Genomic DNA, 27,163 nt, shown 5'->3' with positions numbered 1-27,163 from the left:
AATGCAGTTATAATATTAACATAGTGTAAAAACCAGCCTTTGGCAGCTACAATTGCAACAAAGATTTTGAAAGACATAGGCTTCGTAACCACTGTATACACTTTATGAAAATCGAGATCTTTTACCTAGCGAAAACCTCTAGCAACCAGTCTTACTTTGTAGGTACCATCGTGCTTGATTTTGAATACCCATCGAAGAGTAAGGGGCTTCTTTTTACCACTTCAAGTCGCGCGTGGAATCATCCGCCATGTACCATTGATGATTTGTCTCGACAGCTCTTTATGCGCAGCAATAAGCCATTTGTCTTTTTCAACACAAGACATTGCCTCCTGCCAGCCGTTGGGTTCAAAACCAACGTCTTTGGCTGTCAATTTCGAAGGCGTATACTTCTCTTCAAATTTGGAAGTAGCCAGTGAATAAATAGTATGTAACAAGAATGTCGGAAAATTCGGTGAGCAGTTGAAGTACATTGCTGTCAAAGAAGGATTTGCTAGCTAGACTCTCAATGTAAGCCTGGCTGGGTTTTTTGATCCTAGTAGAGCCTATGTTTATAGGCTGCCAAGATTTTTCCCAGCAAGTGCAGATCCTTGTAGCTGGTCAAGTTGATCCTAGGCTGCTCTTTCAGCGCTGCTTCCAATTCCTTATTTTGCTTTCAGATCGTTTTGATAGTCGCATCAGTGCGGGCGACCTTGCCCTCGAATGCTGCTAGAGCTGCATCTAACGAGCAATTATCTCCATGAATCTTGCCTAGCTTTCCTTCCATTAAGGCATTTTTGTGGTGCTTGTTCATTCTTTTAACAAGCTGCCCCGATCAGACTGACGATCCTAATGGCAATTCGCGCAGTGTTGCATACCAGGCATACGAACACAAGATGTAGATTTGTCATCAAGAATCTGGCAGTTTACGGAGACCAGGCCCTGCCTAGGTTCTTCGTCGATTGTCTGGCCTAGTAAAGCCTCAATGTTTGTCTTGTGGCTCGACACTTGCTTTTCGAACAAGAATCCGTTCGGTAATTTTCGCTTCTGATTCTTGCTCTTGTTCTGGAGTATTGGCTCCCGTCGGGGTTTCATTTGGGATAGCCAGTTGAGTAATTCCGTATGCCTTTTGCAGGTTGATACCTCTTGGCCATAGGCATGTCCCTACTCTCTTTGCCCAGTATGCAGGTTTTTATTCGGATTCATTGTAAGCACCATAGGTAGGGTCTGGTGGGACTTTTGAGCGGGTTGTTAGCTAGCCTTCTAGCATAGCGTAAAAGCAAAACAAAGAAAATATAACAGAACCAGAAATCAACAAAGATTGAGCGCGGCAATGAAAAGCAAGGTTTGCCCATCGAATATGATATCTTGCATGTTAGGGGGACAAACGGGGACATCAAAGACAGCACAACATGGTATGACTACATATGGAGCGCCAGTAACTTCTTTGGTCGCATCAAGCTCAGCGCAAGAATACGGCTGCTGCACATGCAGCAACTGTGGGGAAGAAGGTATTAATCGAATTTTGCCCCAAGGTATCATCATATGATCCTGTCAATGAATAAGGAGCACCGAGAGAGGCGAGCCGCCGTATTTTGAATGTACAACGCGCTTCGTGATAGAGTCAAGGACGACAATCTGTACTCAACCATCCGAAGAGTCAAACAACCATGCGGCATCTCTAACAAGTGTTGGTGATGTTTCTGAGACACCGGTTTCGATAAACACAGTAGGCTAGCTCAATTCAGTACTAGGCGGCTAACGTTCAGAAGGGATAAAACCTTTATCTCCCTCCTTCCCTCGCTGTGGTGATTTGAACCGTATGGTCCTGCCCCAGCGATAGACGTCGTTTGACCATACAACTAAATTGCAGATCCACCTTTTGTAGTAGTAGGCCGGCTTCCGTGTCCTTATGTTGGTATCCGGCTGTTAGACGCAAAATGTAGGTGTCTCCCTTTAAACCCGAAACGAGTTGACGCCCTCAAGGTAATCGTGATCGTCGAACAGTCGTTGTGTGCTTTGGGGAATGTTACTTCAGTAGTGCTAAGTACTGATGTGATTCTCGTTATATTCTGTGTCTTTTTCGAGGTTTCCACAAACGCTTTAGCTCCGAGCCTATCACGAATGAGAGCACAAGTTGAGATATACCAACAGTGGAAGAATGATCATAAACATATATATCAACTTGATCAAACGGTATTCCGCCGAAGTCAACTTCTATCTTCGTGAGACAGATTTTCGTCTTCTCTCTCGTCGCTAGCTAGCCCCTTGCATTGCCGCAATACCGTTGAAATACCATATCAGATTGAGTAACTCAGACGAGGGTAGGGGTCGGTTGATCGGGTCATCAGTTGTAACTGTGGAAGCGTCTCCAGAGTAGATCTCAAATTTCTTTTCTATATAGTATAACCTATAGCCTCCAGCAGGGTAGCTGTGAATCTTGTATTTTTGTTCTCGAAACGGGTGCTGGTGGCTGGAATCTTAGTTTACCGTTTGATCTTGTTGCTGAGGATAGGTAACCAATGGAAAGCAATGTGGACCACAGTCTGTTCCCTGTTAGGAGAAACAAGAGGAAAAGTACCAATATCGTGACTCCAGTATGTGTGGACATGGCATACTAGAGTGAGCGAGTTGTAGGTGCGCTCTGTGTTAATGCAATGTTTTGGCTTCCCATTTGCGGACATCCTCCGGTCCTCAGAAAAGTTCTAGCCATTGCTAGAACGCCCCGATAACGCCTGGCGCTTTAGTACCATGCAGCTGGTGAGATATAATATGCGCAGATTCTAGAATTGGATTGCAGTGTTTGGTCACGACAAAGTTCACAATCTCGCTGGAAATACTAAAAGTAAACATTATTAGCGTTGTTGTCTCTTTAAGATTTGCAGTGAACCTACCTTCTTGATAGGATCCTTCTCACGTCTCAGCAACGCAGTACAGGCATCATTTGATTCTGTGCTGTTCAGTCTCCCCAAGCTGGGCAGTCTCCTCAGTGGACTCTGGGGATGATTCTTCGGGAAAAGGGTTGTTCTTTTGCAAACAACTATTTGAAGCAGAAAATGTTAGTCTAGTATCGCACACGTACAAGAGATAGTTTACTTACAAATTCCAGGGATGTTTCCGGGGTTGAGAGAGAGCTTAATACATCTTTAAAAAATAGTAAAACGGCTCGAGTTTTCTTTCTTACGAAATGGCGAAGAACTTTCTCATCCACAAACCACGAAGGGAAAAAGATTCTTTCTGGGTATACTCTCTGTACCAGGAGTACTTCCGACTATGCGACGGATTACTTGTCGCGAGAATCAAAGCTAAAGTCTCTTCTCTCACCTAGCGAGGAATCAACGGCGGATTCCATCTTGGCTCCATCAAATCTCTTCAATGAGGAAATTGTGGTGTCCTCAAAAGGTTTCATGGTGAAAATAGAGAATGTAAAACTGGTAGAAGGGACGAAGAAGGGAGTTGCTTTAGTATAGGAGGGGAGGGGGAAAGAGGAGACTAGGTGTCTACCCGTGGACAGCACTTTGCTCGGTGTGGGCTTGGAGCGTTGGGCTGGTGTTCCCTCAGTATCTAGTATCGCAGTGCATACTACGAAGATTTTTCGTGTTGGCTTTTTGTGCAGTTAGTTTGATACGTTATCAGGTAGGTTCTAGTTAGTATTCCACTAAGATACTTTTTGACAATCTCTTGAGATGTAATTTGAGATTCTCTTATCAATCCTTCATATCACTTATCTTTCTAGACGTCTTCTGAGATTTCTTTTGAGATGCCTATAAATGTCTGTTGAAAATACCTGGAGTTGGGATGGGATGCTCATTGAAAACTTTATGAACATAACGGTCTACTTGCTACTTGGGGTTTGGTGGATAAAATGAGCGTGTTATTGGAGATTAGCAAGAAAAGCACGCAAGCAGAAATGCATGCTAGCAGACTAGCACGCCAGAAGAAAAATAAAGAAGACTAGCAGACCGATAGCCGAGACTCTACTGCGGACGTATCCTAAAGCTAGCCACACCACTGTCCACTGCCACTTGTAGGACGTGGATGTCTGCCTGAAAGACCCCTGAGAGAGTCTAATTAGCAGAATCTCGGATGAGTGTAGCTGTGGCCACTTGAATGGGCTCCAACAGGCGGTCAAAATCTTGACCCGTGGCTGGAATCACGTTAGAGAGGCCCGGATTAGGGATCACAGGTTGTTCAAAGGGGTCTGGAGTACGGTGGTTAAATGAGCAGCGCGCACGCCGGTAGACATTTACCCACCAGCAGTTTGCACAATCGGCGTGTGCTGCGGGCTGACGGGTTGTGGAGTACAGAGACAATCCTCCATACTTTTGTAAACAGTATTCCCAATCCGCATTCGAGATCATGTTCGAGATCATGCCGGTCATAAAAAGAAACATTGCCTCGGTCCGACGGCTGTGTTAGGCTCGACGTGGACCTCCTGTACTGAGTATGGCTTCTGGGTGCTCATTGGTTGTGTGGTTAGGGGAGGGATATTGGGGGATTGTGCGCGCAGTGGACCGAGATACGCTTGGATGAGTGAGCGTGGAGCACTGCTGGCAGCCATTTGCCATTTTTCAAATGTGGGCTGGGCCGAGTAATCCCACCCCAACCTCGGAAATGATAAGCCATCTCTTAGCATCTTCACGAAACCGACTGAGGAATTCGGAAACCACTGCTTCGATGAAAAAGTCAGCCATGACCCACTTGAAAGCCCATTGGGGCAGCGAGCTGGAGGTAAAAATGCTCGGTCCTCCTGTTTACCTGCACTAGCGGTGGGCTTATAGGCTGATATTCTAGCCCAGATCATCTCTAACTATCTGAGTCCCATTGCAATAAGCTTCATGTAGATTGGTCGATTGAGCTTGGTTGTGGCTACATCATGACGTTTTGAAGGGATCACTTTAATTAGTCCAGTGGTCCCTTCCCATTGAAAGCGATAAAACGGCTTCGAGACTGCTGTGACACTCTTCATCGAGCTTTTGGATTGTTCATGCTGAGAGATTAAGGATGACCATAAAATGGTTCCCTGTTACAACCTGCCCCTGGACTGGCGAGTTACACACTAGGCCAAAAAGACCACTCTATTTGAGCAATACGCTCAGACATTCCAGGCTCCGATGTATATAGTGGGACATGACATTCCCACCCCGTTTCTCTTTTAGAGACATCAGTATCTGCTCACGCGGGGCCTGGCCTGCATAAACTGCCAGATGCAGCTTGCTGAAAGAATAGAAAAAGGAATTCAAACAGACAAAATGCACGAAGATGTTCGCTCGCTGGACACAGCTTTAGCAGCCTTTAAGTGCAAGGTCGCCCACGCTAAGGCGGTCATCAAAAACGACCCGCTAACAAAAGAAGGAGCTGGAAAAGACACTTAAAAATAGCCCAAGATGGACTCAATCAGCCGCAAACATCTCAATTCGCTAGGAAAAACTTTGGCAGCCTATGAATGCAAGCTCGTCCACGCAAGAAAGATCATCAAAATGGTCTGAAAACAGAAAAGGAAGATACTGAAGGAAATCAAGGAGGTAGCGGCTATGAGCTATATGGAAGATTAAGATGTAGCAGATGCTATAAACGCTGGGTGAAACTGTGGGAGCTTTTGAGTATAAGCTCACCCATTGTCACGGATTGGGAAAGAGGTGAGGTATTCATAAAGAAGACCCGCCTAGCAAATATTCCCAATCAATAAATATCATTATCCCTCGGGCTTAATTTTTTTTGATCGTAATACTGCGCGAATGATACAATGGAAATGATCTGGAGAATAAGGAATTCAGTTCCAGTCTGAATAGTCCAAGTCCTACCCAGTTCAGGTCGAGTTGAACCCAGAGCGAGCTTCAAACATGTACACAACTGAATTGTATCCACATAGTCCCAACCAGTTGAATCTATGAAGTTCAACCGTTAGACCCTAAAAAACCAAGAATGGCAGTGTATAGCTGTCCACCAATGATAGACTACGAAAAAGGGCCAGATACCCGCCAAACCACTTCGGGTATATGCACCGCTGGCCGCAATCGCCAACTAGCTTGTGTAAATTATTATGGGGCATGAACCCAGAAGATACGATCCAAGCGTGAAGCTAGCGAATTCCAGGGGTACATCCAACGGGCTGGTCACATTTCCTCGGCCTAATTGTTCAATATGGACTGCAGGGATTCTCAACCTCGCAGTAATATTGGAAGTTGTAAATATGATGGATCACATGTGAATACGGCTAGTAAGCGAGCCAAAATCCGCAGAAAGAGGCAGGGGAGGGAAACGATAAAAAAAAAAGCTTACATCCCAAGGCCTTGATTTTATTTGAGGTGTTCGACTGGGGAAACTGTGCGTGCCATGTTTTCAGACCAGAGACAGGGATGCGTGGTGTGTTGTTCACCCAATAGGCCTAATATGAGGGAAGGGTGGGGAAAGGTTGTACATTATTGCCGACCTGGAGCCTCCCGAAGGGGCTCTTCCTGCGTCGTTGATGGCTGTCTTAAGTTGCAAAAACCGAGTTCTTTAACAACCGAATCTTGGTGGTCAGCAATGGATGTGAGCAAATAACCCTTTGATTCTGACTTTCATCCCGAATGCGATGGAAGTCATGTGGCGTGCTAAGTAAGTACCTCGTAAGCGTAGCCGTGATCGCCCATTTAGCGCCTTAATTTACGCCTTCGAAGGGTACAGACTCAATACCCCAGCCCCAACCGCAATGTGGCGCTTTACAGGTGCGCCAAGGCACTAGATATGGGGCCATTTGGGGTTTAACATAGAGTAATTTAAGTCAGAAGGGCCCCTGTGTAGAAATGGTTCAGGGGTGTGGTACACCAGTCTGTCGGCATTATAATTTACTCCCAGGGTGTGCAAATTCCGCATCCTTGTCGGGTCGTACCACGCGAGTATTTCTTTTTATCGGGGAAACAGACTCCGAGGGCGTTGGCTCGTGCATGTGTCGTGTTGCCAAATCATAACGGGAGAGGCTTGTTGCCAAGGTGAACGGACTGCCTTCCGTCTTATGGCGCACTATAGGTCAAGCCTCGCGTAGGCCAAGATCGCAACTTCGATGTCAACGCTAAGCGGATGTCGGCACTTGGATTACTCTTGGCCCTTGGTTCTCTTTGGTGGAAAGTTAAGTTTCTTTGTATTTTACGTTGGTTCATGTTAACAAAGGAGGGGAAAACCCAAGAGACGGGAGACCAGATCCATGGATGTTCCTTACACTGAGACCCTTGAACAAAATAGGTAAATGTCCGACATGCGATGGTACCATGTGGCTTGAGGCGACACTTGAAGTTACATACACTACGGGGCTGACCAGCATCTGACCACAAACTAGTTTGATATCTAGCTGATGATTGGTGATTTGATGACTCTGTGACTTGATGACTCGGTGGCTTTGAGTTTGACAGGGTTATGAAGTGGAAAGCACATGTGGATTCTGTTAGCGTCCTCTATATAGTGTTTTATTTTGAATGCTACATGCATTTATAGTCGCAATGCAACTATAAATGCAGGTATTCGGGGAAATACGCCTTCTTTTTTCCCCCGCATCTCCACATCTCCGCCTTTTCTGTTTTGGGTTTTGGACCCTTTCCCGTTTGGGTATTTTAGTGTTTTACTGTGGTTTTACTGTGGTTTTACTGTTTTTGGGTGTTTTTGGTGTTTGTGTTCAGCTCTTTAAAATCCCTCACCCTTGCTCTTTTCCCTTTTTCTTTCCTCCAACTCTGGAATCCCTTCCTTTTTGATCTAACTCCCTTGCGGAACTTCATCATGGGGTACAAGATCACCAATATTTATGTCATCACCACGGTGGCCGTCATTGGCGGTGCACTATTTGGTTTTGATATTGCTTCTATGTCTGCCATGTGAGTATGCTGATTCCTTAGGCTGAGAGTGGAAGATCGCTGATCTCTTGTAGTCTCGGCACCCAACAGTACAAATGTTTCTTCAACCAAACTGGCACTAACAAGGATGGTAAATGCGGTGGTCCTACCTCTGCCAACCAGGGTGGCATCTCAGCATCCATGCCTGGTGGTTCCTGGGTAGGCGCTCTAGCTTCCGGTTTCGTGACTGACTATCTGGGTCGCCGCGGAGCCATTCAGACAGGCTCTGTGATCTGGTGCATCGGTAGCGCCATCGTGTGCTCATCTTTTGGGGTCGCCCAGCTTGTCGTTGGCCGCTTCATCAACGGTATTTCCGTGGGCATCCTCAGCGCCCAGGTCCCTGTCTACGTCGCCGAATTAGCCCAGCCCAGTAAGCGTGGCCAAGTGGTCGGAGCACAACAGTGGGCCATCACATGGGGAATCCTGATCATGTTCTACGTCTCCTACGGTTGTAGTTTCCTCGAGGGTACTGCTGCATGGCGTACTCCCTGGGGTCTGCAGATGGTCCCCGCCGCCATGCTCTTTGGCTTGGTCTTCCTGTTGCCTGAGAGTCCACGTTGGTTGGCCAAGAAAGATCGCTGGGAGGAGGCTCACGAGGTTTTGGCTTCGGTCCATGCTAAGGGTGACCGCAATGCCCCCTTTGTGCAGGCTGAGTTACAAGAGATCCGTGAGATGGTCGACTTCGAACGTCACAACAAGGATGCCTCATACCTGGACCTATTCAAGGGTCCTATGCTTTACCGCACCCACCTCGGCATGTTTACTCAAATTTGGTCTCAGCTCACTGGCATGAACGTCATGATGCTTTACATCACCTATGTGTTTGGTATGGCCGGTCTCACTGGAAACTCGAACCTTGTCGCATCCTCAATTCAGTACGTCATCAATGTCGTGATGACCATCCTAGCTTTGCTCTTCATTGATCGTTGGGGCCGTCGCACTCCGCTTTTGGTTGGTTCGACACTCATGATGGTGTTCATGTTTGCCAACGCTGGCATCATGGCTTCGTATGGCAAGCCAGCTCCACCGGGCGGTGTTGATGGTACCCCCGAACAGTCGTGGGATCTCTCCGATGCCCCCAAGGCGGCGAAGGGAGTCATCGCTTGCACCTATCTATTCGTTGCCAGTTATGCGCCAACCTGGGGTCCTGTCAGCTGGATCTACCCCCCTGAGCTGTATCCCCTTCGTCTGCGTGGCAAAGCTGTCGCACTTTCCACGTCATCTAACTGGATCTTCAACTTTGCCCTGTCCTACTTCGTCCCGCCTGCTTTTGAGAACATCAGGTGGAAGGTTTATATCGTCTTCGGAATATTCTGCTTCGCAATGACTGTACATGTCTTCTTCGCCTTCCCAGAAACGGCTGGAAAGACCCTGGAGGAGGTTGAATCCATGTTTACAACCCCTGGTCTTGTGCCATGGAAGACCAAGGTGCAGTACCAGCAGGTTCGCAGGCTAGAGCAGGGAGGTATTCAATCAGACAAGGTGGCCGATCTTCACGCGGAGGAAGGAACTGTCCAAACTCCTAAGAACGTTGAGAAAGAGACCACTGTTTCGCAGGTTGAATAGGTACCCAGTCTCCATAATTCGGTACAACACCTCCATGTGTATCCTGAATTTGAACTACGGCCAATGCTTTGTCACCAATGGGCCAAGGTTTCATTGCCTAAATCTATCTAGGCTTTGCTAATATGATGGGTTGCTTTTTATTTCTCCTTAGCTTTAGGGTTATTGCTCCCAGGACTTTTTTAATTACTACTTAACACCGAATACCAATGCTTCTTGCTTTTATTAGTTTACCAAGATAAAGATCTTCTTTTAAGTTGCAAATTGACAATAAATTCATAATGACACGTGACTTGTACAAAAACAATTCGCACAAAACCGAGTTGAGCCAGAATCATCCAACACTATTGTCGACTTTTCTCAGAATTTAATCTGAGAGTCCAAGCCGGGGCAATGCTCGCTAGACTCCTCGGTAATCTCATCATAAGGGGCTGGGAGAGTCCAGATGAGGTCGTATCTATATAAATGTTAGAAAAGTCGAAAAGTATGACAAGGGTCAAATATTAACCTGTCATCCGGATATTGCGGCGCATCATCAAGTCCCATAGTCTCCATAATATCAGTGATAGCATCGTGCTCCCAGCAAATCAGGATATTTGTCAGGCCCTTTCCATCATATTTATCCACGACCTGCTTGACACAACCTGGATCATCCCGATCGCAAGAAATGTCAACCTCAAGGCCAAGATCATCGGCCAGCGGCTTAACGGTGTCGTAGGGACGGGCGCGCTTGCCATCTGTGTTGTTCACGTTAGCCCTCTAGGCTATAATACTGCATGTCGAAGCCACACAGCACAGGGACAGGGTATAATCATACTGCTCTTGGGCGTCTGCGCCATAATGTGGGTGATCTTATATTCGGAATCCTTGCCGAAAACGTCCCGCAGGCATTGGGCACGTTCGAGGCCCATGGCGTTCAACCCGTTTCCTCCATCTTCAGGCTTTTCTCCGTGGCGGATGAAGTAGAGTGTGGGCTCGCGGGCTGTTGCGAAAGATGCAATGGCCAGTAGGCCGAAAGGTACAAAGCCAAGCATGATGTCGGATGTGAGGGAATAGTAGAGAAGGAATTTTATTTCACAATGGGGTAAGTGAACTTCACATTAATATATGAGAGGGTGGTCTAGTCTTTAATAGCAAGTGAGTGACTTCAAAAACACCAACCATTTATCAATCGACAGGGACATGTCACGTTCCTGGGATTTAATTGGATGTGATTCGGTCTTAGCCTTATGGGGAAAATGGGCGGGCCCGCTTCTAATGAAAATGACGGACTTGAGCCAATAGTAGCATTGTCAGCGTAGTATTGACATCTTAGTGTGCTTCACTTCTTGACTACAAAGGGAAACTCCCGGTTTCTGTATTGCATTCTGCATTACTCACAACGGAAAAGATAGGCGATCATAGTAGAATAGGCGGTGCGCCTATCCCCGCTCCCGCCCCCGTGTTTTGAAGGCTACAAGAAACTATTCTACACTAAGAAAATGGTGGGATTTACATACATTAGTCATATCTCTTGATAGCAGGTTTTGTTATTCTATCCGTTTGATCACGCTACTGGAGAGGTTTCTAATGAACTTTCTCTTCTTCCCACTGCGGTTTATAGTACTTCGGTCCATACACAGAGCACGCAAAGAAGAGTTTACAAAGCACATAAGCTGACCTCGAAAACATGGCAAACTACGCTAGACTATTTAGTATCTGCACTATGCAAAATCGATCGTGGGACTTGTAATTATGGGACACTGTTTGGATTTAGCAGTGACAGACGAATTCTACAATTGAGGCAACAGCAAGCAAGATCCAGCAGTGACGCATGTATTTTCAACTACGTACTCAGTGCACCACAATTGTCAATCTTTAGTTCTATATGGTACAGTAGACTACCTAAGATGACCTTTCGTGAGGTATATACACAAGAATATAGTTAGCCAGATATGCGGCCTTGTCAAGTCATTTTGATAGTGGACTTGACAGTCTTTCAGTAGTCCTTCTAGATATCTTGTCAGATATCTCCTTGGTTGTAAATTTGATCAAGATATCCATTCCCTTTTGGTGTTATAGCTAAATATAAGGTAGAGTCAGCCACCATATCGAATATATATTCTACCCTTGTCAACGCTTAGCACCGAACGCTATTATGTTACGCACTCCAATCGAGCCCAATCGAGCTTTATTATCCAGTTAAACAGACTCTATTACTTGAATCAAACACGAAGACCAATATATAAGCTTAAACCGGAGTTTGCTATGAACTCAGTGGTGATTTGATTCACTTAAATGTCACAGGCAACTGTTATCATAGAGGGACGGCTGAGAGGGAATTGAAGGGGGAGCTCCATCATGCGCTCGGTCATTTTGTTGCAAGATAAAGTTTGGCTCGCCCGCTTCGGGGGACAGTGGTGAATAATAACGAATGACAAAAGCATGGGTTAGGCTGCCAGCGACCGCGCTGGGGGTCACATCGGCCTTTTTGGCATACTACGGCTGTTGTGGTTGTGCTGGCTGTATGATATATGATAATTGGGGATGTTCGGTGTTTGTGAGGATATTATTGGATTAACAGTAGTCTCCACCACAAATCACGCGCATTTCTTAATAGGCAGGCAACCCCCAATTTCTGCTGCAAGAAATATTTCACCCTGCCAACTTTGGAAGATGCTCCATCATAACTACTCCGTACTGCATGCAGAGAACCTCTCATAAGATAGAGCAACCACATCAGTGCGGCTTCAAATTCCTTATCTTTACGTCATACAATACATCAAGGTCAATGGGATTCGTCGCTCCGATAGTGCGGAGTTGAAGTGGCATAATGGCCCTGTGGGTACCCAAGCTACGGCGCTACCCCGGTTTATACCCAAGAACCTGAGAATCTGCAATACTTTTAGAGAGATTCTCTTCCTTTCCATTAGATAGCTATGCTGGGGAACTAGACCGAGTCAGAAAATAAAGCTTGATTGCATGAAGAGAGGAGATATCACAAACAGAGATGAGAGAAGAACAAAGGAGCATGAGTGACTCCGAGTGCCTGGCACCCAGGGAACCCTCGAACAATAATTTCATTATGTAATAGCCCCTATGGTGTTTTCTCGAGAATATACCTTCGCAGGACAGTAGAGAGGCAGATTGATATCTGCTCTCGATCATCACTATATTTAGATGCCTGAGTACCTATTCGCTTGAATTCCCAATTGCACCATGCCTCATAGATTGACTCCTCAAGATTGAGTTTCTCCCTGACATCAGTTCTCAAGGTTCTTTCTTCAACTCTAGAAACAACCCATCAGACATACCTAGTAGTTCAGCTGCTATTTTATCGTAGGATGTCAACACGCATTTGAGGTCATGATACCCCCATCGCCTTTTACTACCCAGCTATATACCGAGAAGGTCGGCAAATTCCGAAAAGTACTTCTTGGGCTGAACTCACTCGCTATCTCTCTCTCTCAAAATATCATTAGAGTTAACAATATCTCTTCCAAGGTTGTATCCCTAACAATGTAGAGCGTGTTACGATACTCAACCAATTTGAAGCTCACCAAAACATACCTACCGCTAGGTTGATTTGTCTACACAGTTTGGAAAAGAGGGATTGACTACCTAATCAGGACTTAGATAGGTGAATGACTGATAGAACAAAAAAAGATTGATACACTTATATATAGGTAGTCTTTGACAGAGCATGAGCCTTTGAACAAGAGTCCTGTGCCTGTGCCTATGGGCCTATAGTAACATTATATGCACCATCACAAAAGCCATAACTCTGGAAGCTTCCAAGGCCGTAGTATATATATTTACGAGTTGTACCCGCTTGGCCCCTCACCATTGTAGGGATTTTTCTGCTTGTAGCTTTTCACCTCCGGCATCCGGATTTCTGCGATGAGGTCTTCAAAGGCATCCAATGCGGCCATCACACGATCATAAGTTTCCAGTCCGTGGCCTGCCTCATATGCTTCGATATACGGGGCCCTTGCATCCCGAATTGCGTCACGTGCCCATCTCCGTGCAACTCGTAGGGCCTCCGTGAAGTGATCATCATTCCAAAGTGCCCACCAATTCTGGAGGTTGTAAGTCTCGGTCGTTTCTTCGATATCGCTCAGTGTTATATATCCATTCTTTATCACATGGTCAAATCGAGCCTGGAATTGGGCATCCCGAATATACTCGAAGGCCGCGAATGCCTAGCCATGTTAGTTAACTTGCTAATCAGGGGCGATGTGGGACCGGTACTTACCACCTGGAGTTTCGAAAGGAACACGTTAGCTTCTTCCATCGTATCTACCTTCACGGCTTTCTTTGCTGCTGTCTGGATAACCTTCAAGTCGACCGGGTTTTTCAACTCGAAGATTTTGCCCTTGCGAATATTAAGCGAGGCCTCGACGGCCATGAAGGGGTACGGGTTGTCGTCTGATCCGAAGACTTCTCCAAAACGTTCGTTAGGCTGCGCCGGCTGCTTGCCTTTGCTGTTACCTACAGGCGGTTTCTGGGCCAATTTGGCGGAGGCGAAGCTCCATTTAAAACGCCAGAAATTCTCAGATATCGGTTTGAGATGTGCAATGCGCCCAGAGGGGAGTATGCCACTCGCCATTGATTCAAGTACGCTGTCCTGAAGTCTCTTGTCAACTGGATGCTCACTGTTTAGGCCACTAATCTGTGCTGCGGTCGGTTGGTCAGGCAAGTTCGTGATTTGTAAAACAGAGCCCCCGCAGGTACCGGTCCGTGTCCTGAAAGCCTTCTTGAGCACCAAAGCTGCCTGTTTAATAGTGAACAGCTTTCCCATAGATGGATATTTAGCGATAATCCGAATGATCGTGAGCGCCCCCACTGTGAGCGAAGTTTGCACTTTCCCAGCCCGTTTTTCGAGACTGGATTCGCTGGGCGAGACAGGCGAGAGAACGAGAAGCTCGCTCGCAGCTCGTTTCAGAATGTCATTACGATCACTTATTGAACAATAGCCGCTATCTTGATCATTACACTTAGTTAAAGTGCATACTGCCTTTCTCGTCGGTGCTTTCTTCACTGTGCAGCACGCTGCTCTTTTTCGGCCCCCTAAATATCATCTTTAGCTTTCAAAATCTATGAGAATGATGGCGGAAATCTTACAGTCACACGTAAGATAGCCATCACCTAGGGAAGAGGTTGCGATCTGGAGCTCGGTGGAATTGCACTTCGCATTCACGCAATCTCTACCACCACTTCCACCTGTCCAGTGACAGCTGGTGAGCTCAACTGGGGTAGGGCAGCAGTATTTTTCCCCTTTGGAATAACAATTGTCGTACAATGTCAAGACAGATTCTTTTCCGCTCGGGCATTCCTTTCCACTATATTCAACGTTAGATGACTCGACGGCAGATTGTCAGTCTTTCACTTACCATTTAGCCCAAGAGCACCCCTTGGTGACTTCGTGGTAGTCAGGGTCCGGACAGCAGAATACCTTGTATCCGCGGCCGCATTTGTTGGTGTTTCCGTCGTTAGTGTACCCACCACCCCATGACGAACGAATGCCATTGACATTGATTTCTCCCGCTGAACATTGCCCACTGCAATCTGAACTGGAGCCGAGTTGGCCAGTGTCGTCACCGCGCCATTTGCACCCCTTGGGAGCGGCACCGTGAGGGCAACAAATTGGCTTACCGCAGTGCTGTACGCCGTTAGTCCCGAAGACACGTTCCAAAGGGCTCGCACTTACACAGCTTGACTTGCCACATCCAGCATCATCCCAGCCAACAACGGTATAACCGTCACCACAGGCATTCGACATGGCCTCAGTGTCATCCAGCTTGATACACCTCTTTGTGTACTTGAAACACTTCTGTCCAGTGAAGGCTGATAAGTCTGTGATAGTGGACTTAGCGTTTGACTGCGCTTTGTTGAAAGCCTGAAGTGTGTGTGTTGAAATAATACTTCTACCGACAAGGCCGGTATGGGCGGAGTATTTATCATCATCTGGGTTCATCGTCAGTGAGTGTGTTTGTCTGTATAGTGTATTGAGAAGAGTCATTCATACCCAGATCTGACGCCCAGACCATTGCGCCCCCCAATCCAACATCATTTGCCCAATCAATCTTTTGCTTGAAGGTTGTCTTGTCATCATACGAGATCCATTGATCATCATTAAACGTAAAGTAGTTGACTGCAGCCTTTTCGTCGTGAATTGGTGAGATAGTGGCCCTTTTGGTCGAGGTTCCCTGCAAGATACTCATAATCTCATAGTGTGCAAGCATACCGCCAGCGTCTGAACAGGGCCCAGCGTCTGAGGCACCACTAAAGGCACACCCGGGTTTCGTACAACTCTTGTCCTGTAGAGTGAATGCACGACCATAGAACCCAATGCCTAACACCACCTTGGCGGGAGGGATCTTAACTCTCCAAAAGAGATCTAAGGCACTCTTAATCTCAGTTAGATTGGTATGTCCTTGGACAATACTACCAATAGGATTGTCGGAATCCCAGACTCCATGGAGATCGTACGACATCACGTTGATCCAGTCAACATACTTCACCATACTTGGCAAGTCAAACCAGCGGAGATACCAGTATGAAGAGGGGGCAGTGAAGGTCAGACCAAATGTGTTTCCACTCGCATCGAATGTCTCTCTCAGTGTCTTCATCAAAAGGACATAGTTCTTCGTGTCTTCGGGTTTACCGCCTCTGTCGCCTGCGCCCGGATATTCCCAATCGAGATCGACACCATCAAACCCTACCATACCCAAATTAGTAAAATATAGATATATTAAAGGGCGGGAGACATACCGTATTGCCTCATGAAATGCACAACGTTGTTTGCGAAGGTCTTCCGCTTAGTCTCAGAAGCTGAAATCTCCCCAAACAGGGGTTGTGTATCAGTACCGTTGTCGGAGAATGTCCATCCTCCAATACTGATAAAGACACTAATGTCTTCTTTGACAGACTTGATATTAGTCGTTTCTTGGAAGAGACTGGTTGGGGTAGACGAGTCCATCGCGACCACTTCATACGTGGACGGATCGATTGAGGCGAATGCAAAGTTCACACTATGTTGGTTGTTAGAAGCCTTGCCCTTTTGTAAGATAGATCCCAAATAGAAACTGCGCTCACTGAGTCAATGCATCTAACGGCAAGTTGGTCGGTTTGATCTTGTGGCAGGCCTTGCGGGCCATCCATGCCTCGTAATATCCAATAACCTTGTTGCTCAGGACATCCATCGAAGCTTTTCCGCCTGGAACAGGAACATTGAGAACACAGTTGCTTTGACATCCAGCTGTGAGGTATTAGTAGCTGAATAAATTAGTTCAATCAGTAGAGACATACTTTTGCAAAAGTCCGTTGTCGTTCCGCACTTTGAACTCGTTAGTCGGTGATTAACATCTCGTCGTAGGCCAGTTTACAACTTACAAAGCCAAACTCACTACAGCATGTATTGAGTGGGCAGGTCTTGCCTGGTGTTGATGCATCCTTTCCACACTCTGCAGTAGCATTGCAGTTCGACACACAACCCGTACCACAGTATGTCGAACCATAACCACAGTATCCACCAGCGCCGCAACAGGCACCATTGCTGCAAGGTTTACTAGCACTGCAAGAATAATCATCCCGCCGAGAAAGGGTATGATTTGGTTGAGTGCTCACAATGTCAATTGGGGCAGCACGACGAGAAAGGATGTTGGAGTTGCGCAAATATTTTGAGTCATGCGGCCAAAAGAATACACACAACAGACCAAGCGCAATGGCAAAGAAAACCCATAACGAGTGCCCTCGCCTGAGATGGGATCCCTGACCACCAGCCATGGTAGGAGAATCGCTTGTCTCCCAAACTGACTGATTTCAGTCAAAAACAATGGAATTTTAAACAAAGGGAAACCAAAAAGGAGTGTATATCGAAGAAATGAATGACTGGGTCAGTATTGATGGGGGAAAAAAAAGATTCAAAGACAGGCAACTTTCAACAACGATTTATCGGCTTTGGAAAAAGACGCCCTTTTACAACATACCATCAATCAAGACCCAGAGGGAGAAAAATTACCCATCGTTTGATAAAACCACATTTTCTCCTTCCGTACGACTATACAAGTTAGTAGCGCATTCTCTAGTGCACTTTTTAGAAACATCAGAAACATGTGGATTCATATCAAAATTGGGGCCACTTCCATGCGCGCCAAAAAGTCTACTACCCACCATCGGACCAAGGAAGAATACAGCATGGCGTCAAACGTGAGGTGTGGTGGTATGCTAGACCCATATGAGTACAGGTACCTCGCTTGCGCAAGATATGCCCGATGCAGACCAGTGGATTCTCAGTCCTGATTCGCTATGCATATCAAGGGCCTGCTTTTTAGGGTCTTTTTTTGCTTGTCTATTGCTTGATGATATACCGCCAGCCACACCGCCTATACAATGTACTGTAAAAATGAGGGCCCTTCATATACTAGTACAGTCAGTGGACATAAATAATTGCATCCGGCCCCACCACTAGGATTACCTAATATTCTGCCCGTCTAAAGAATCTTCATAAAGTATGATTATCTCTACTATTACTGCACATATAAGAGCACTAGCTTAAAAGTCGAGGAGAAAATAACACAGTAATTTGTCTACAAAAAACCGCTGCTTCCTATACTATTTCTAGGTAGTTCTATCCATACATGTTATACATTTTAGGAAGGCGGTATCAGCGGTGAGTTTGGTGGGGCCAAGGGGTATACAATTACTTATGTCCAGTCACTGTACCGAGGCCAAATAACAAAGTGACACCGAAGAAGCAGGATTTCCACACAGAAACCAGTGACTGTAGGAAGATAATTATACCTATTTTGGCAATTAGATATCTCGTTGAGTCTTGATATCCTGATTTATACACGCCGACTAAGAGATTAACTTTATTTTACTAAAATAATTCGGAGAGGCGTACGGAGTACTACGTAAATGTGGTACTTAGAGAACTTTGATATCCAGGACGGAGGTAGGGTGCTTTCAAGGTCCGTGTAATGGTAATTCGGGTACGTTGGTTATCTGCCGGCTAGAAACCAGGGTCTAGGAATCCAGCAGAAATCGGCTAAGATAAGGCCAAAAAGATATAGCCGCCGAACCTTTCGTATATGCAAACCTGCTTTTGATGAAACAAAAGCTCGGAAGAAGGATCATCTACCGCATCCGATCGGCACGGAGATTCTGGTCCCACTACTACCTAAATTCTCACACAAATTACTTGTTATCAATATTACAGGGGTCGAAAATGTGGATCTTAGTACGGAGCGGCCCGGCCACTGAAACGAAAGTTTCTGCCGGATCCCTCGGCATAGAAAAGTAGAGTAGTATATATTAAATCCTTTCAATTCAACTAGTGGTTTTGAAAACTCCTCCAACCATATAGCCCTCATAATCTGGTATCAGGACCACTTCCTGGCCCCCTAATTTCAGGGAGTGGATCTAACAAAATTGAATGAACAGAGAATTCCTTGCTTTCGGGGTTTGACTCTAGCTCCAGTAGAGAGTATCCCTAGTGTCAGAGGGCAATATCGGTAGAAAAAATATCAAAGGCCTTGATTGGAAAAATGGTGTGAAACTTCCTCAAGCGCGTTGGTTGAGCCGATATTGGTACCCGCACCAGGTAGAAAGTATAGAAAACAACATAATACCAAGGGTTATTACATAAAGTTCGCCGAGTTTGTTTAGTTGGGTGTGGTTTGATTCACTCAATTTTCATTCTTTTATTGGTGATTTAAATTTTGCCGAATAGCTCTACTGACACTCTAGTTATAGCCATCCCACCTTGTTTTGGTTTTGGTTTTTTTCCCCCTCGTTTTTTTGTCTGCTCTATGTATAGCCCTGACATAGGCAAAATGCGTGGGCTTTGGACTGCCATAGGGGCTCTACTGATTCCAGCAGTACTGGGCCAGCAGCCTGTTGGACTTCAGGTTTTTACAAACTATACGGGTCTTACTGAGGTTTGTAAAGATGCACTAGCCACCAACGTGACTTGTCCTCCATTTCTCCTCGTGGTTTCTCCAGAGTAAGTTTAAAAAAGAAACATGCGCATGAGATCATATACTAAAATGAACAAGCAATGCTATTCTGGACGAGGACCAAGTCACTGAATTATGTGTCAATGATTGTTACACGTCATTGAAAAGTGCCAGAGCTACCATTCAAGCAGCATGCACTGAAGATACCGATGTGATTGTCTACGAGGATGTAGCTTATCCAGCTACTTTTATTGCCGACAACTACCTGTTCACTTATGATGTCTCCTGCCGCAAGGACGAGTGAGTGACGCTATTAGTTGGTCTTTATTGAACTCTGATCCTAAGCTTTCCCCCATTAGGTCGGGCAACTACTGCGATCCTCAATTTCTATCTTGGGCAAACCGTTCCGCTGTACCAAGCATGAATGCTTCATGCTCAGATTGTTGGCTGGGAGTATTGGAAACTCAACTCAACAGCCCCTTAGGCTATGACGAGGGAATGGAAGAGACCTTTAGCTCTTTGACATCAAGCTGCATTGCTTCGGGCTATTCCGTCACTTCTCCAACCGCCTATGCGCTCAATGCAACTGCAACGGCAACGGAAACTTCGGCTACTGCCACAAGCACCACCACATTAAATTGCGTGGGCTTGTATCAGGCGCAGCAGTCAGACGATTGTAACTCCGTGGCAAAGTTATTAAGCGTCTCTACCTACTCATTATTGCAGGCCAACAAGCTGGATCTATACTGTCAAGATTTCGCTAGCATGATGAACCGGCCTCTCTGTGTTCCCCCGAAGTGCAACACTTATACCTGGAAGGGTACTGATACATGCGACAGCGTCGTTGGTCCTCTCGGCAACGTGACTATTCCACAGTTCCTTTCATGGAACCCCTATATCAACTCTCTATGTCTTAATAGCGATTTCTTCATTGGATATGAGGTGTGCTTGAGGTGAGCAATTTTGCAGTCCTTCTAACTTCGGTGTATGTACGATATTTGACGGGTATACTAATGTGCTATTACCAGCCCTCCTGGTGGCTATCTAAGCCACAATGACTCCGATTCAGGCTCCACTCCAAATCCGACTACTACAGATGCCACTACTGCTGCGCCAGTTCCAACCAATGCCATAGATGGTAGTAACCACAACTGTAGCCTGTGGTACACGGTGAGTGATCGTGAATTCTCCACTTGTTGAAACATTCCCGTCCGATAATTTTCTGATCGATAAATAGGTCCAAGCAGGAGATACCTGCGCCCAGCTTTCGATAGCACAGTCTATTTCACTGCCGGATTTCTACTTTTTGAACCCAGAGATTGACGCCGACTGCACAAATCTCCAGCTGGACGAGGCGTACTGTGTCAAACCTGTTGGTTCACTTACCAGCTACCCCAACTACACCCTCACTGGGTACTTGCCTATCACAGTCCCCACCGCCACCTTCTCCTCCGTGAATACCGACATCCCCACCACTACAAGCTATCCTGGTTTTGTGTACACTGAGCCCACACAGCTCCCCACTGCTCCAGACACCCTTTCGGGCTGCTATGAATACGCAAATCCCTCTAACATTAACGATCTCTGCCGGGACCTCGCAAGGGACTATGAAATCTCCATGGACCAATTGGTGGAGTGGAACCCAAGTCTCTCAAACAACAAGTCGACCTGTACCCTCACAATGACGTACAGCTACTGCGTTCTAGAGTACTCGAACAGCACAGGTAAGTGATGAGGATAATCTCAACATGCGGATCAATGCTGACCGTGGATTAGCGACGGAGCCTACCCTAACCAATTGTCTTTCCATCAACGCCACGGAGAGTGGTACTGCCTCTAACTGCAACTGTCTCACTTCCGTTGATCTTTATGACTCTCCAGGTATGCGCTCTAATACTCTTCAAAAGGGGGGGCTTTATTGACCATATCTAGATTACACATGCGCCGACATTGTCTCCGACTATGGGGTAACATTGGCAGATCTGCAGACCTGGAACACATGGCTATTAGATGACTGCGACACTGCCCTCTTTTCCGGACTCAATTTCACCGATTATCGCGCCATCTGTATCGGTGTCGGCTCCACGGATGTGACCGCCACTTCGACCGCCACTGCGACCAGCACCGGAACTTCCACCCAGACTACGGCCTCAATTGGTCCCACTCAGACTGGAATTGTTTCAGGATGTCAGGAATTCTATACCGCAGTAGACGGTGATAGCTGCTCGACGATTGCGAGTGGGTCTGGTATCAGCCTTGCGGAGTTCTACCAGTGGAATCCCGCGATTGGCAGCACTTGCGGCTCTCTTTGGCTGGGCTATGCATACTGTGTGAAGGGCCCAGCCTCGACTACCACAACCGTGGGGCCAAGTGCCCCAACGCAAACAGGCATCGTATCCAATTGCGAGGAATATCACACGGTGGTGAGCGGGGATTCATGCCCCGAGATTCAGACAACATATGGAATTACATTTGCACAGTTCTACCAGTGGAATCCCGCGATTGGCAGCACCTGCAGCTCTCTTTGGCTGGACTATGCATACTGCGTGAAGGGCCCAGGCTCGACTGCCACGGCCACGGGACCAAGTGCCCCAACGCAAACAGGCATCGTATCCAATTGCGATAAATATTACACCGTGGTGAGCGGGGATTCATGCGCCCAGATTCAGACAACGTATGGGATTACATTTGCACAGCTCTACAAGTGGAATCCCGCGATTGGATCGGATTGCCAGACCCTAGCAATTGGGTATTCGGTTTGTGTGGGAGTTTCTGCCGAGACTACCAAGCGGAAACGGACGGAAAACCCCGACCGATTGAAGTCTCCGAGAGAGAAAGAAGGAAGAAGACATCTACATCTCCACAACCGGGGTGTTTAGGGCACATGTTCCCTGACTAATCCGGCAGTTTTTGTTGAGATTCTAGCTGGAGATAGTTTTGGAGATATCTGGTGAACTAAAGAAAGACCCTTAATCTGCTGTAAAATACCAAATATTACCGTCGGGTATTTACTATCATTTATCCCTTTCAATTTATTTATCGACCTGAAACATTGGGGTCTGTCTCCACTTATATACCGTGATCTGTATCTAGAGCTATGGAGTCCGGACTACATCCGTAAACTGCAGTGGATCACACATCAATGCAACCTCAAGAAGATAGTGTATTCTGTTCAAATTAAATCCTCCATATGGAGTATGATAGATACAGATTCAGACAATGAATAGATCAACATAAAAACGTACTCAAGAAAAAAGCGGGAAACTGATAAGTGAAGATATATATAGCCCCAGGGGGTTAAAGGGGAAAAAATCGGTTGTATAGAGGGCACTTGAGGGGGCAATCGAAGATCTCAAGTCAAATTTATGAACGCTTGTTATTTATTTATTTCGGTGGAATACCTATGTAGGTAGGGCAATAATAGTGAATTAGTTATCTCTCTGTAGTTTTCATTGGAGCTATACAGAATGGTATAAATTACGCTACGTGACTTGTGCAAAACCGGCAGAATTCAATGTGATCATCACCCGACTTGGTCTACTCCGTACCACAGCTAATAATATTGCCCTGGACCCAACTTGATTTTTTCCAAGTTTTCTTCATTTCCTTTTCACTAAATGATTCCAAGACTTTTACGGAAGCAATTATTCAGGTGTTCCAGCCTTTCCACTCGTCCTATCCGTTTTCCTACCAGAACTGGCCCTTCACAGCTCACCAAATCATTCTCAAGAGCAATGAGTTCCTCACGCATTCCCGATTATGAAATCGAACAACCATCAAAACGGGATCCCAACATGGAAACATGCTTAAACGCCGCAGACAACCTAGAACGGCTTCTCCAAAAAGACGGATTCACAAAGTGGGGCTTCGTCATCTATCGCTGCACATATCAAAGCCAAAAAGACTGGGAAAGATTCATGGCTCTCTTCCTCCAGTCCGTCACAGAATACCTCGAGTACAGCAGCGGCCTAGATATGCTAGAAGGGTTTACCCCAACGGTCTTTGAAGACCCCTCATTTGATGGTGCGACCACCGCTGTTCTCCGCACCCATTTCAGGACGTGGGCTACGACTGCACCACTGCAGGAACAGGGTGTCGATACTTTCGGACATTTGGGTCGCTACAGGTTTTTTGTCATGGTCGACCAAGAGGCGCTAGAGTCTGTCTTGAACTCGAACCCGGATACTTCAAGGCAGACCGGGTTTGTTCGTCTAGTTTATGGAGACTGGGAACCGGAGGTAGATGAAGATGACAATGAGTCAGTCTATCTGGATGAGGAGCTTGAGCCCCTGGAGGGATGCACGCTGGAGGATGTTGGTTGGATGAAAGTGCCTTACGATGAGATACAGGGGGTTGGGGCCACGGCTATGTGCGATATGCACCACTGGGATATGTATTATGCTCGTCCTCCGCAAATACAAGAGTTGAGTTGACCTCACAGTATCCGTAAGTGGGACCTGAGGTTGGTTGAGAAATATAGGATTCGGATTGTGTATTTTGAGAGCTTCAACGGCATTGTAAGTTGCATTTGTAGGTCTAAATAATTATCTTCTCCAACAAAGTGAACACATTTGTAACTGTTGCGAGGTGTGGGAGCCTGCACCCCTAGGTAGACAGATCTCTCTCTCCACCCCCTCTCTCCCTCTCTCAATAAATCGAGTCTCTGGTTTCTTCCTAATAATCATAAGCCTGCAAACCTAGCGCTCGCTCGTATCCACTATTCGTATAATGATAGGTTCTTTCCACAAAACATAGGATGTTCAGTGCAGGGGAAACAAGAGAGTCATCACCATTTTCCTGTCCTCGTTGGTATCACACTTGGTGACCTCATATTCCTATGGACGGTAGATAATGTTGACTTCACAGTTTAGCCGTCAATACACCTAATCCATCCGCCGCTCTTCGTAGTGACTTCCAATATTTATCCTTTTGCTGAAGAATCTCAAATCCTTGTTCTGCCCATCGATCCTCCCACGGGGGGAGTGAGTAACCTCCCGTTGCCGGTGCTGGAGGGCCAGCTAAAGTTCTCAAGAAATCGAAATACTCCTTAAACTCGGGCTTTATTTCGTGGAACAAGGCTGTGTGCCCTTTGGATTGAAGTCTCTGGACTTCCCAAACATCCTGCTCTTGTGGCGTTGGTAAGGGCACCGCATTTCTTCCGGCAAAGTATCGGGCAACGGCAACTGCCTGGTATTCATAAACCCGGAAGCTGATCGCAGCGCGGACCTGGCCGACGAGAGCCAAAGATGGGTCCCCGATCTTGAAAATGTGCTGGTAAAACCCTGCTAGCCGGTTGTTGGGGGTCACGGGGTTTGGGACAAGGAATGGATAAGACAACCTGTATTCAGTGGCGAAAATGATCTTGTCCACGCTCTCCAAACGGCTGTTGTCAGAAAACACGACATTTACCCCTTCTTCGGTTGCTTGGATTTCTTTGACCGTTGGCCTAACATTGACATTGGGTAATTCCCATGCGGATTGAAGCGCTTCATTCTTCCCTCTCTGAGACAGCTCGAGCGGACCTTTCACAATGGCATGTAAATCTGCGACAAGATCTGCCGAGGAGACACTGCCTCCAACAACTACCACACGCTTTTTCACATAGTCGTCTGCCTTGCGGAACGCCTTTGAATGCTCGAATACGGTCGGATAGCGCGCAAAGGCAGCACTTAGACCTGGAACGAAAGGTACAAAAGGCACGCTGTAATGTCCCGATGCAACAATCACAGCATCGAATTGTTCTTCCCACCAATAGTCCTTAGGGCTGTTACCATCCCCATGGCCGGATTGACGAAGTGTTAAGGTCCATTTTTGGTTGCGCTTTTCAAGCCTTTCGACCGTTGTATTGAGAGAGGCAAGATGAAGGTACTCCTGGAACACATCTTCTAGATATTTTCTCACCACCCGAAATGGCCGGGTTGGGTTGAACTTCCCCAAGTGTCTGGTTGACGATGCCGAATTTATGTCGGGGAAGGGAGTGTGCGTGAAAGCCATGACTTTGGCCCCGACATTACTGTCAAGGCTCTCATAAATGGCTGTACGAGATGTTACATCTTCAGGAGAAGGGGTTTTAAGCAGCGGAAGGCGACTTGGGATTTCGTGATCTTGACTGGAAGGCTCTTGGGATGGAAATAGATCGGGAGTCTCATCATATTGCCAGATTCCTCCAATGTGACCCCGTCGCTCGAAGAGACGTATAGTCTGGAAAATATTTTCTTCTTGCAATGCTTTGACGGCAGAAATGCCAGATGGGCCAGCGCCGATTACAGCAACACTTTGAAACCGGGGCACCATGACAAGAAGTTGTCTCGTAGAGTGGTTTTGAAAATGGAGAGTATGTTCAAAAATTATATTGCCGTCTGCGAAATATTATCAATAGGATGTGAGCCTTTTTTTTCATAAATCGGGGCATTATTCGTATCATATACAAAAGTAGGCGATGGTGAAAAAATACTCCACCTTGTCGGAATTGAAGCTAAGGACGTGATGGGTCAATATTGCTTGACACCATTTGGAGGGCGACTTTTCATTGGGAATAGCCTGCAAGATGTATTTAGGCTGGAGTTGACGCAATTTGAGATTGATATGGTCATATTTTCCATCCAAACAACATTCAACTATGCCGGTGATATGGATATCTTTCGGTGTATATACATTCAACGTCGTTGGACGAATTTCTAAGAGATTGGTAAGCATACAGCTGCATTGCGAATAGGAGAAGTTGCACTGCGAAATTTGAGACTCCATGGCATACGAAATCTCACAAAATTCATTTGGCGGCAAGCACCCATTCCAATTCACTCGGTTCTTTCCAGTAGTTCGTGTCGCTCAGTGTAAAGCCTAGTTTTTGCAATACCTTTGCACTCCTGGTGTTTTCTCTCTCCGTCTCAGCGACGAACCTTTTGATCCCTCTTTCTTCGATAGACCACCTCATAACGGCTTTTGAGGCTTCCTGCACAATTCCTTGCCCCCAGAATTTTGGCGAGACACCATAGCGCAGCTCAACCATTTCATTCCAAGATGGCAGCACAGGATCTCCAGGCTCTCGTGGCGGCATCGAGGTGGTTGTAGCATCACGGAGTCCTGAATAGCCCACCCATTCGGAGGCAGCAAGATGGACATTATTGGGCCCCGCGACCCGAGCATAGTCATTGCCTTTGAGTATGGTGAACTCATCATTTTGTGCGGAGTGATTGCCAGGCTCGAATGTGGATGGTCCGCGCAACCCCACAGCAAAATCACCTAAATTGCGCTTTTGCCAAGAACGTTCGATATCACGCGTTCGCATCCAATCACGCGTCTCTTCATCGTTCCATGACCTGGCTGGAAAGTGATGTCCGAAGCCCATTTGACAGAAATCTACATTTGCGTGTAGCTCGGCATAAAGCGCCCGGTATGAGTTGAAGGAGATTGCTGTGGTTGTGGGAACAAGAATAAATCGAGGTGTGAGAATAGCAAATTGCTCGGAAGAGTCTCCGTTGTCTAAACCCATTTTGCAAATGATCAGGCTTCAATATAAATTGAATAAAAGAATGGAGTCCGAGCTGTATATTTGGAGGAAGAGCAAACGAAAAGGGTTGATTTTTCTCCATTTGGGTCACGTGTACGTGGGCTACTTTTCAACCTGATATTCCTGGCCATGTGATTTCTTCCGATGTGTAGACTCCTAGGAATGATTGTATTCCAGAAGCGAAAAGAATCCCCTTGTTTTGTTGCGATCGCGAATCAAGTACACCCGAAATTGTTACTATCAACTTGAATGTCGAGGCGGAACCTGTAGTAAGCTCTGGTGGCTTCAGCCTTAATGCCAACCGATAA

General features: G+C 46.4%; 11 protein-coding genes across 11 annotated transcripts; 3 read left to right on the top strand and 8 right to left on the bottom strand.

Moving 5' to 3' along the window:
* Window positions 1-652: 652 nt before the first annotated feature.
* N7479_004879 (uncharacterized protein) lies at window positions 653-1,071 on the bottom strand (the record flags this gene model as incomplete). Its single annotated transcript, XM_057252576.1, has 2 exons — window positions 653-756; window positions 855-1,071. The coding sequence occupies 2 exons, from the start codon at window positions 1,069-1,071 to the stop codon at window positions 653-655; spliced, it is 321 nt and encodes a 106-aa protein (XP_057111901.1).
* Window positions 1,072-2,916: 1,845 nt separating this feature from the next.
* Window positions 2,917-3,385, bottom strand: N7479_004878 (uncharacterized protein; the record flags this gene model as incomplete). The annotated part of the gene is made up of 2 exons (XM_057252575.1): window positions 2,917-3,016; window positions 3,264-3,385. 2 exons carry the CDS (start codon window positions 3,383-3,385, stop codon window positions 2,917-2,919), a joined length of 222 nt encoding a protein of 73 aa, XP_057111900.1.
* Window positions 3,386-4,043: 658 nt separating this feature from the next.
* N7479_004877 (uncharacterized protein) lies at window positions 4,044-4,337 on the bottom strand (the record flags this gene model as incomplete). Its single annotated transcript, XM_057252574.1, has 1 exon — window positions 4,044-4,337. One exon carries the CDS (start codon window positions 4,335-4,337, stop codon window positions 4,044-4,046), a length of 294 nt encoding a protein of 97 aa, XP_057111899.1.
* A 449-nt stretch (window positions 4,338-4,786) lies between these two features.
* On the bottom strand, window positions 4,787-5,193 carry N7479_004876 (uncharacterized protein; the record flags this gene model as incomplete). The annotated part of the gene is given in 3 exon segments (XM_057252573.1): window positions 4,787-4,966; window positions 4,986-5,054; window positions 5,070-5,193. The coding sequence occupies 3 exon segments, from the start codon at window positions 5,139-5,141 to the stop codon at window positions 4,787-4,789; spliced, it is 321 nt and encodes a 106-aa protein (XP_057111898.1). The 5' UTR covers window positions 5,142-5,193.
* Window positions 5,194-7,728: 2,535 nt separating this feature from the next.
* On the top strand, window positions 7,729-9,407 carry N7479_004875 (sugar porter family MFS transporter; the record flags this gene model as incomplete). The annotated part of the gene is made up of 2 exons (XM_057252572.1): window positions 7,729-7,823; window positions 7,877-9,407. 2 exons carry the CDS (start codon window positions 7,729-7,731, stop codon window positions 9,405-9,407), a joined length of 1,626 nt encoding a protein of 541 aa, XP_057111897.1.
* Window positions 9,408-9,764: 357 nt separating this feature from the next.
* Window positions 9,765-10,438, bottom strand: N7479_004874 (uncharacterized protein; the record flags this gene model as incomplete). Its single annotated transcript, XM_057252571.1, has 3 exons — window positions 9,765-9,861; window positions 9,913-10,141; window positions 10,222-10,438. The coding sequence occupies 3 exons, from the start codon at window positions 10,436-10,438 to the stop codon at window positions 9,765-9,767; spliced, it is 543 nt and encodes a 180-aa protein (XP_057111896.1).
* Window positions 10,439-13,198: 2,760 nt separating this feature from the next.
* On the bottom strand, window positions 13,199-17,171 carry N7479_004873 (uncharacterized protein; the record flags this gene model as incomplete). Its single annotated transcript, XM_057252570.1, has 8 exons — window positions 13,199-13,585; window positions 13,639-14,366; window positions 14,508-14,725; window positions 14,777-15,350; window positions 15,412-16,104; window positions 16,158-16,417; window positions 16,482-16,644; window positions 16,793-17,171. 8 exons carry the CDS (start codon window positions 17,169-17,171, stop codon window positions 13,199-13,201), a joined length of 3,402 nt encoding a protein of 1,133 aa, XP_057111895.1.
* Window positions 17,172-19,222: 2,051 nt separating this feature from the next.
* N7479_004872 (LysM peptidoglycan-binding domain-containing protein) lies at window positions 19,223-22,224 on the top strand (the record flags this gene model as incomplete). Its single annotated transcript, XM_057252569.1, has 7 exons — window positions 19,223-19,392; window positions 19,445-19,645; window positions 19,705-20,298; window positions 20,374-20,515; window positions 20,583-21,069; window positions 21,122-21,226; window positions 21,278-22,224. The coding sequence occupies 7 exons, from the start codon at window positions 19,223-19,225 to the stop codon at window positions 22,222-22,224; spliced, it is 2,646 nt and encodes an 881-aa protein (XP_057111894.1).
* Window positions 22,225-23,079: 855 nt separating this feature from the next.
* Window positions 23,080-23,778, top strand: N7479_004871 (uncharacterized protein; the record flags this gene model as incomplete). The annotated part of the gene is made up of 1 exon (XM_057252568.1): window positions 23,080-23,778. One exon carries the CDS (start codon window positions 23,080-23,082, stop codon window positions 23,776-23,778), a length of 699 nt encoding a protein of 232 aa, XP_057111893.1.
* Window positions 23,779-24,205: 427 nt separating this feature from the next.
* Window positions 24,206-25,639, bottom strand: N7479_004870 (uncharacterized protein; the record flags this gene model as incomplete). Its single annotated transcript, XM_057252567.1, has 1 exon — window positions 24,206-25,639. The coding sequence occupies one exon, from the start codon at window positions 25,637-25,639 to the stop codon at window positions 24,206-24,208; it is 1,434 nt and encodes a 477-aa protein (XP_057111892.1).
* Window positions 25,640-26,114: 475 nt separating this feature from the next.
* On the bottom strand, window positions 26,115-26,837 carry N7479_004869 (GNAT family N-acetyltransferase; the record flags this gene model as incomplete). Its single annotated transcript, XM_057252566.1, has 1 exon — window positions 26,115-26,837. One exon carries the CDS (start codon window positions 26,835-26,837, stop codon window positions 26,115-26,117), a length of 723 nt encoding a protein of 240 aa, XP_057111891.1.
* Window positions 26,838-27,163: the final 326 nt, after the last annotated feature.

Source organism: Penicillium vulpinum, assembly GCF_028829585.1.
Source record: "Penicillium vulpinum strain IBT 29486 chromosome Unknown utg000002l_segment0_segment0, whole genome shotgun sequence".
Classification (NCBI taxonomy): Eukaryota; Fungi; Ascomycota; class Eurotiomycetes; order Eurotiales; family Aspergillaceae; genus Penicillium; species Penicillium vulpinum.
The sequence above is the reverse complement of the archived record's forward strand: the minus strand, read 5'-3'. Positions and strand labels throughout refer to the sequence as shown.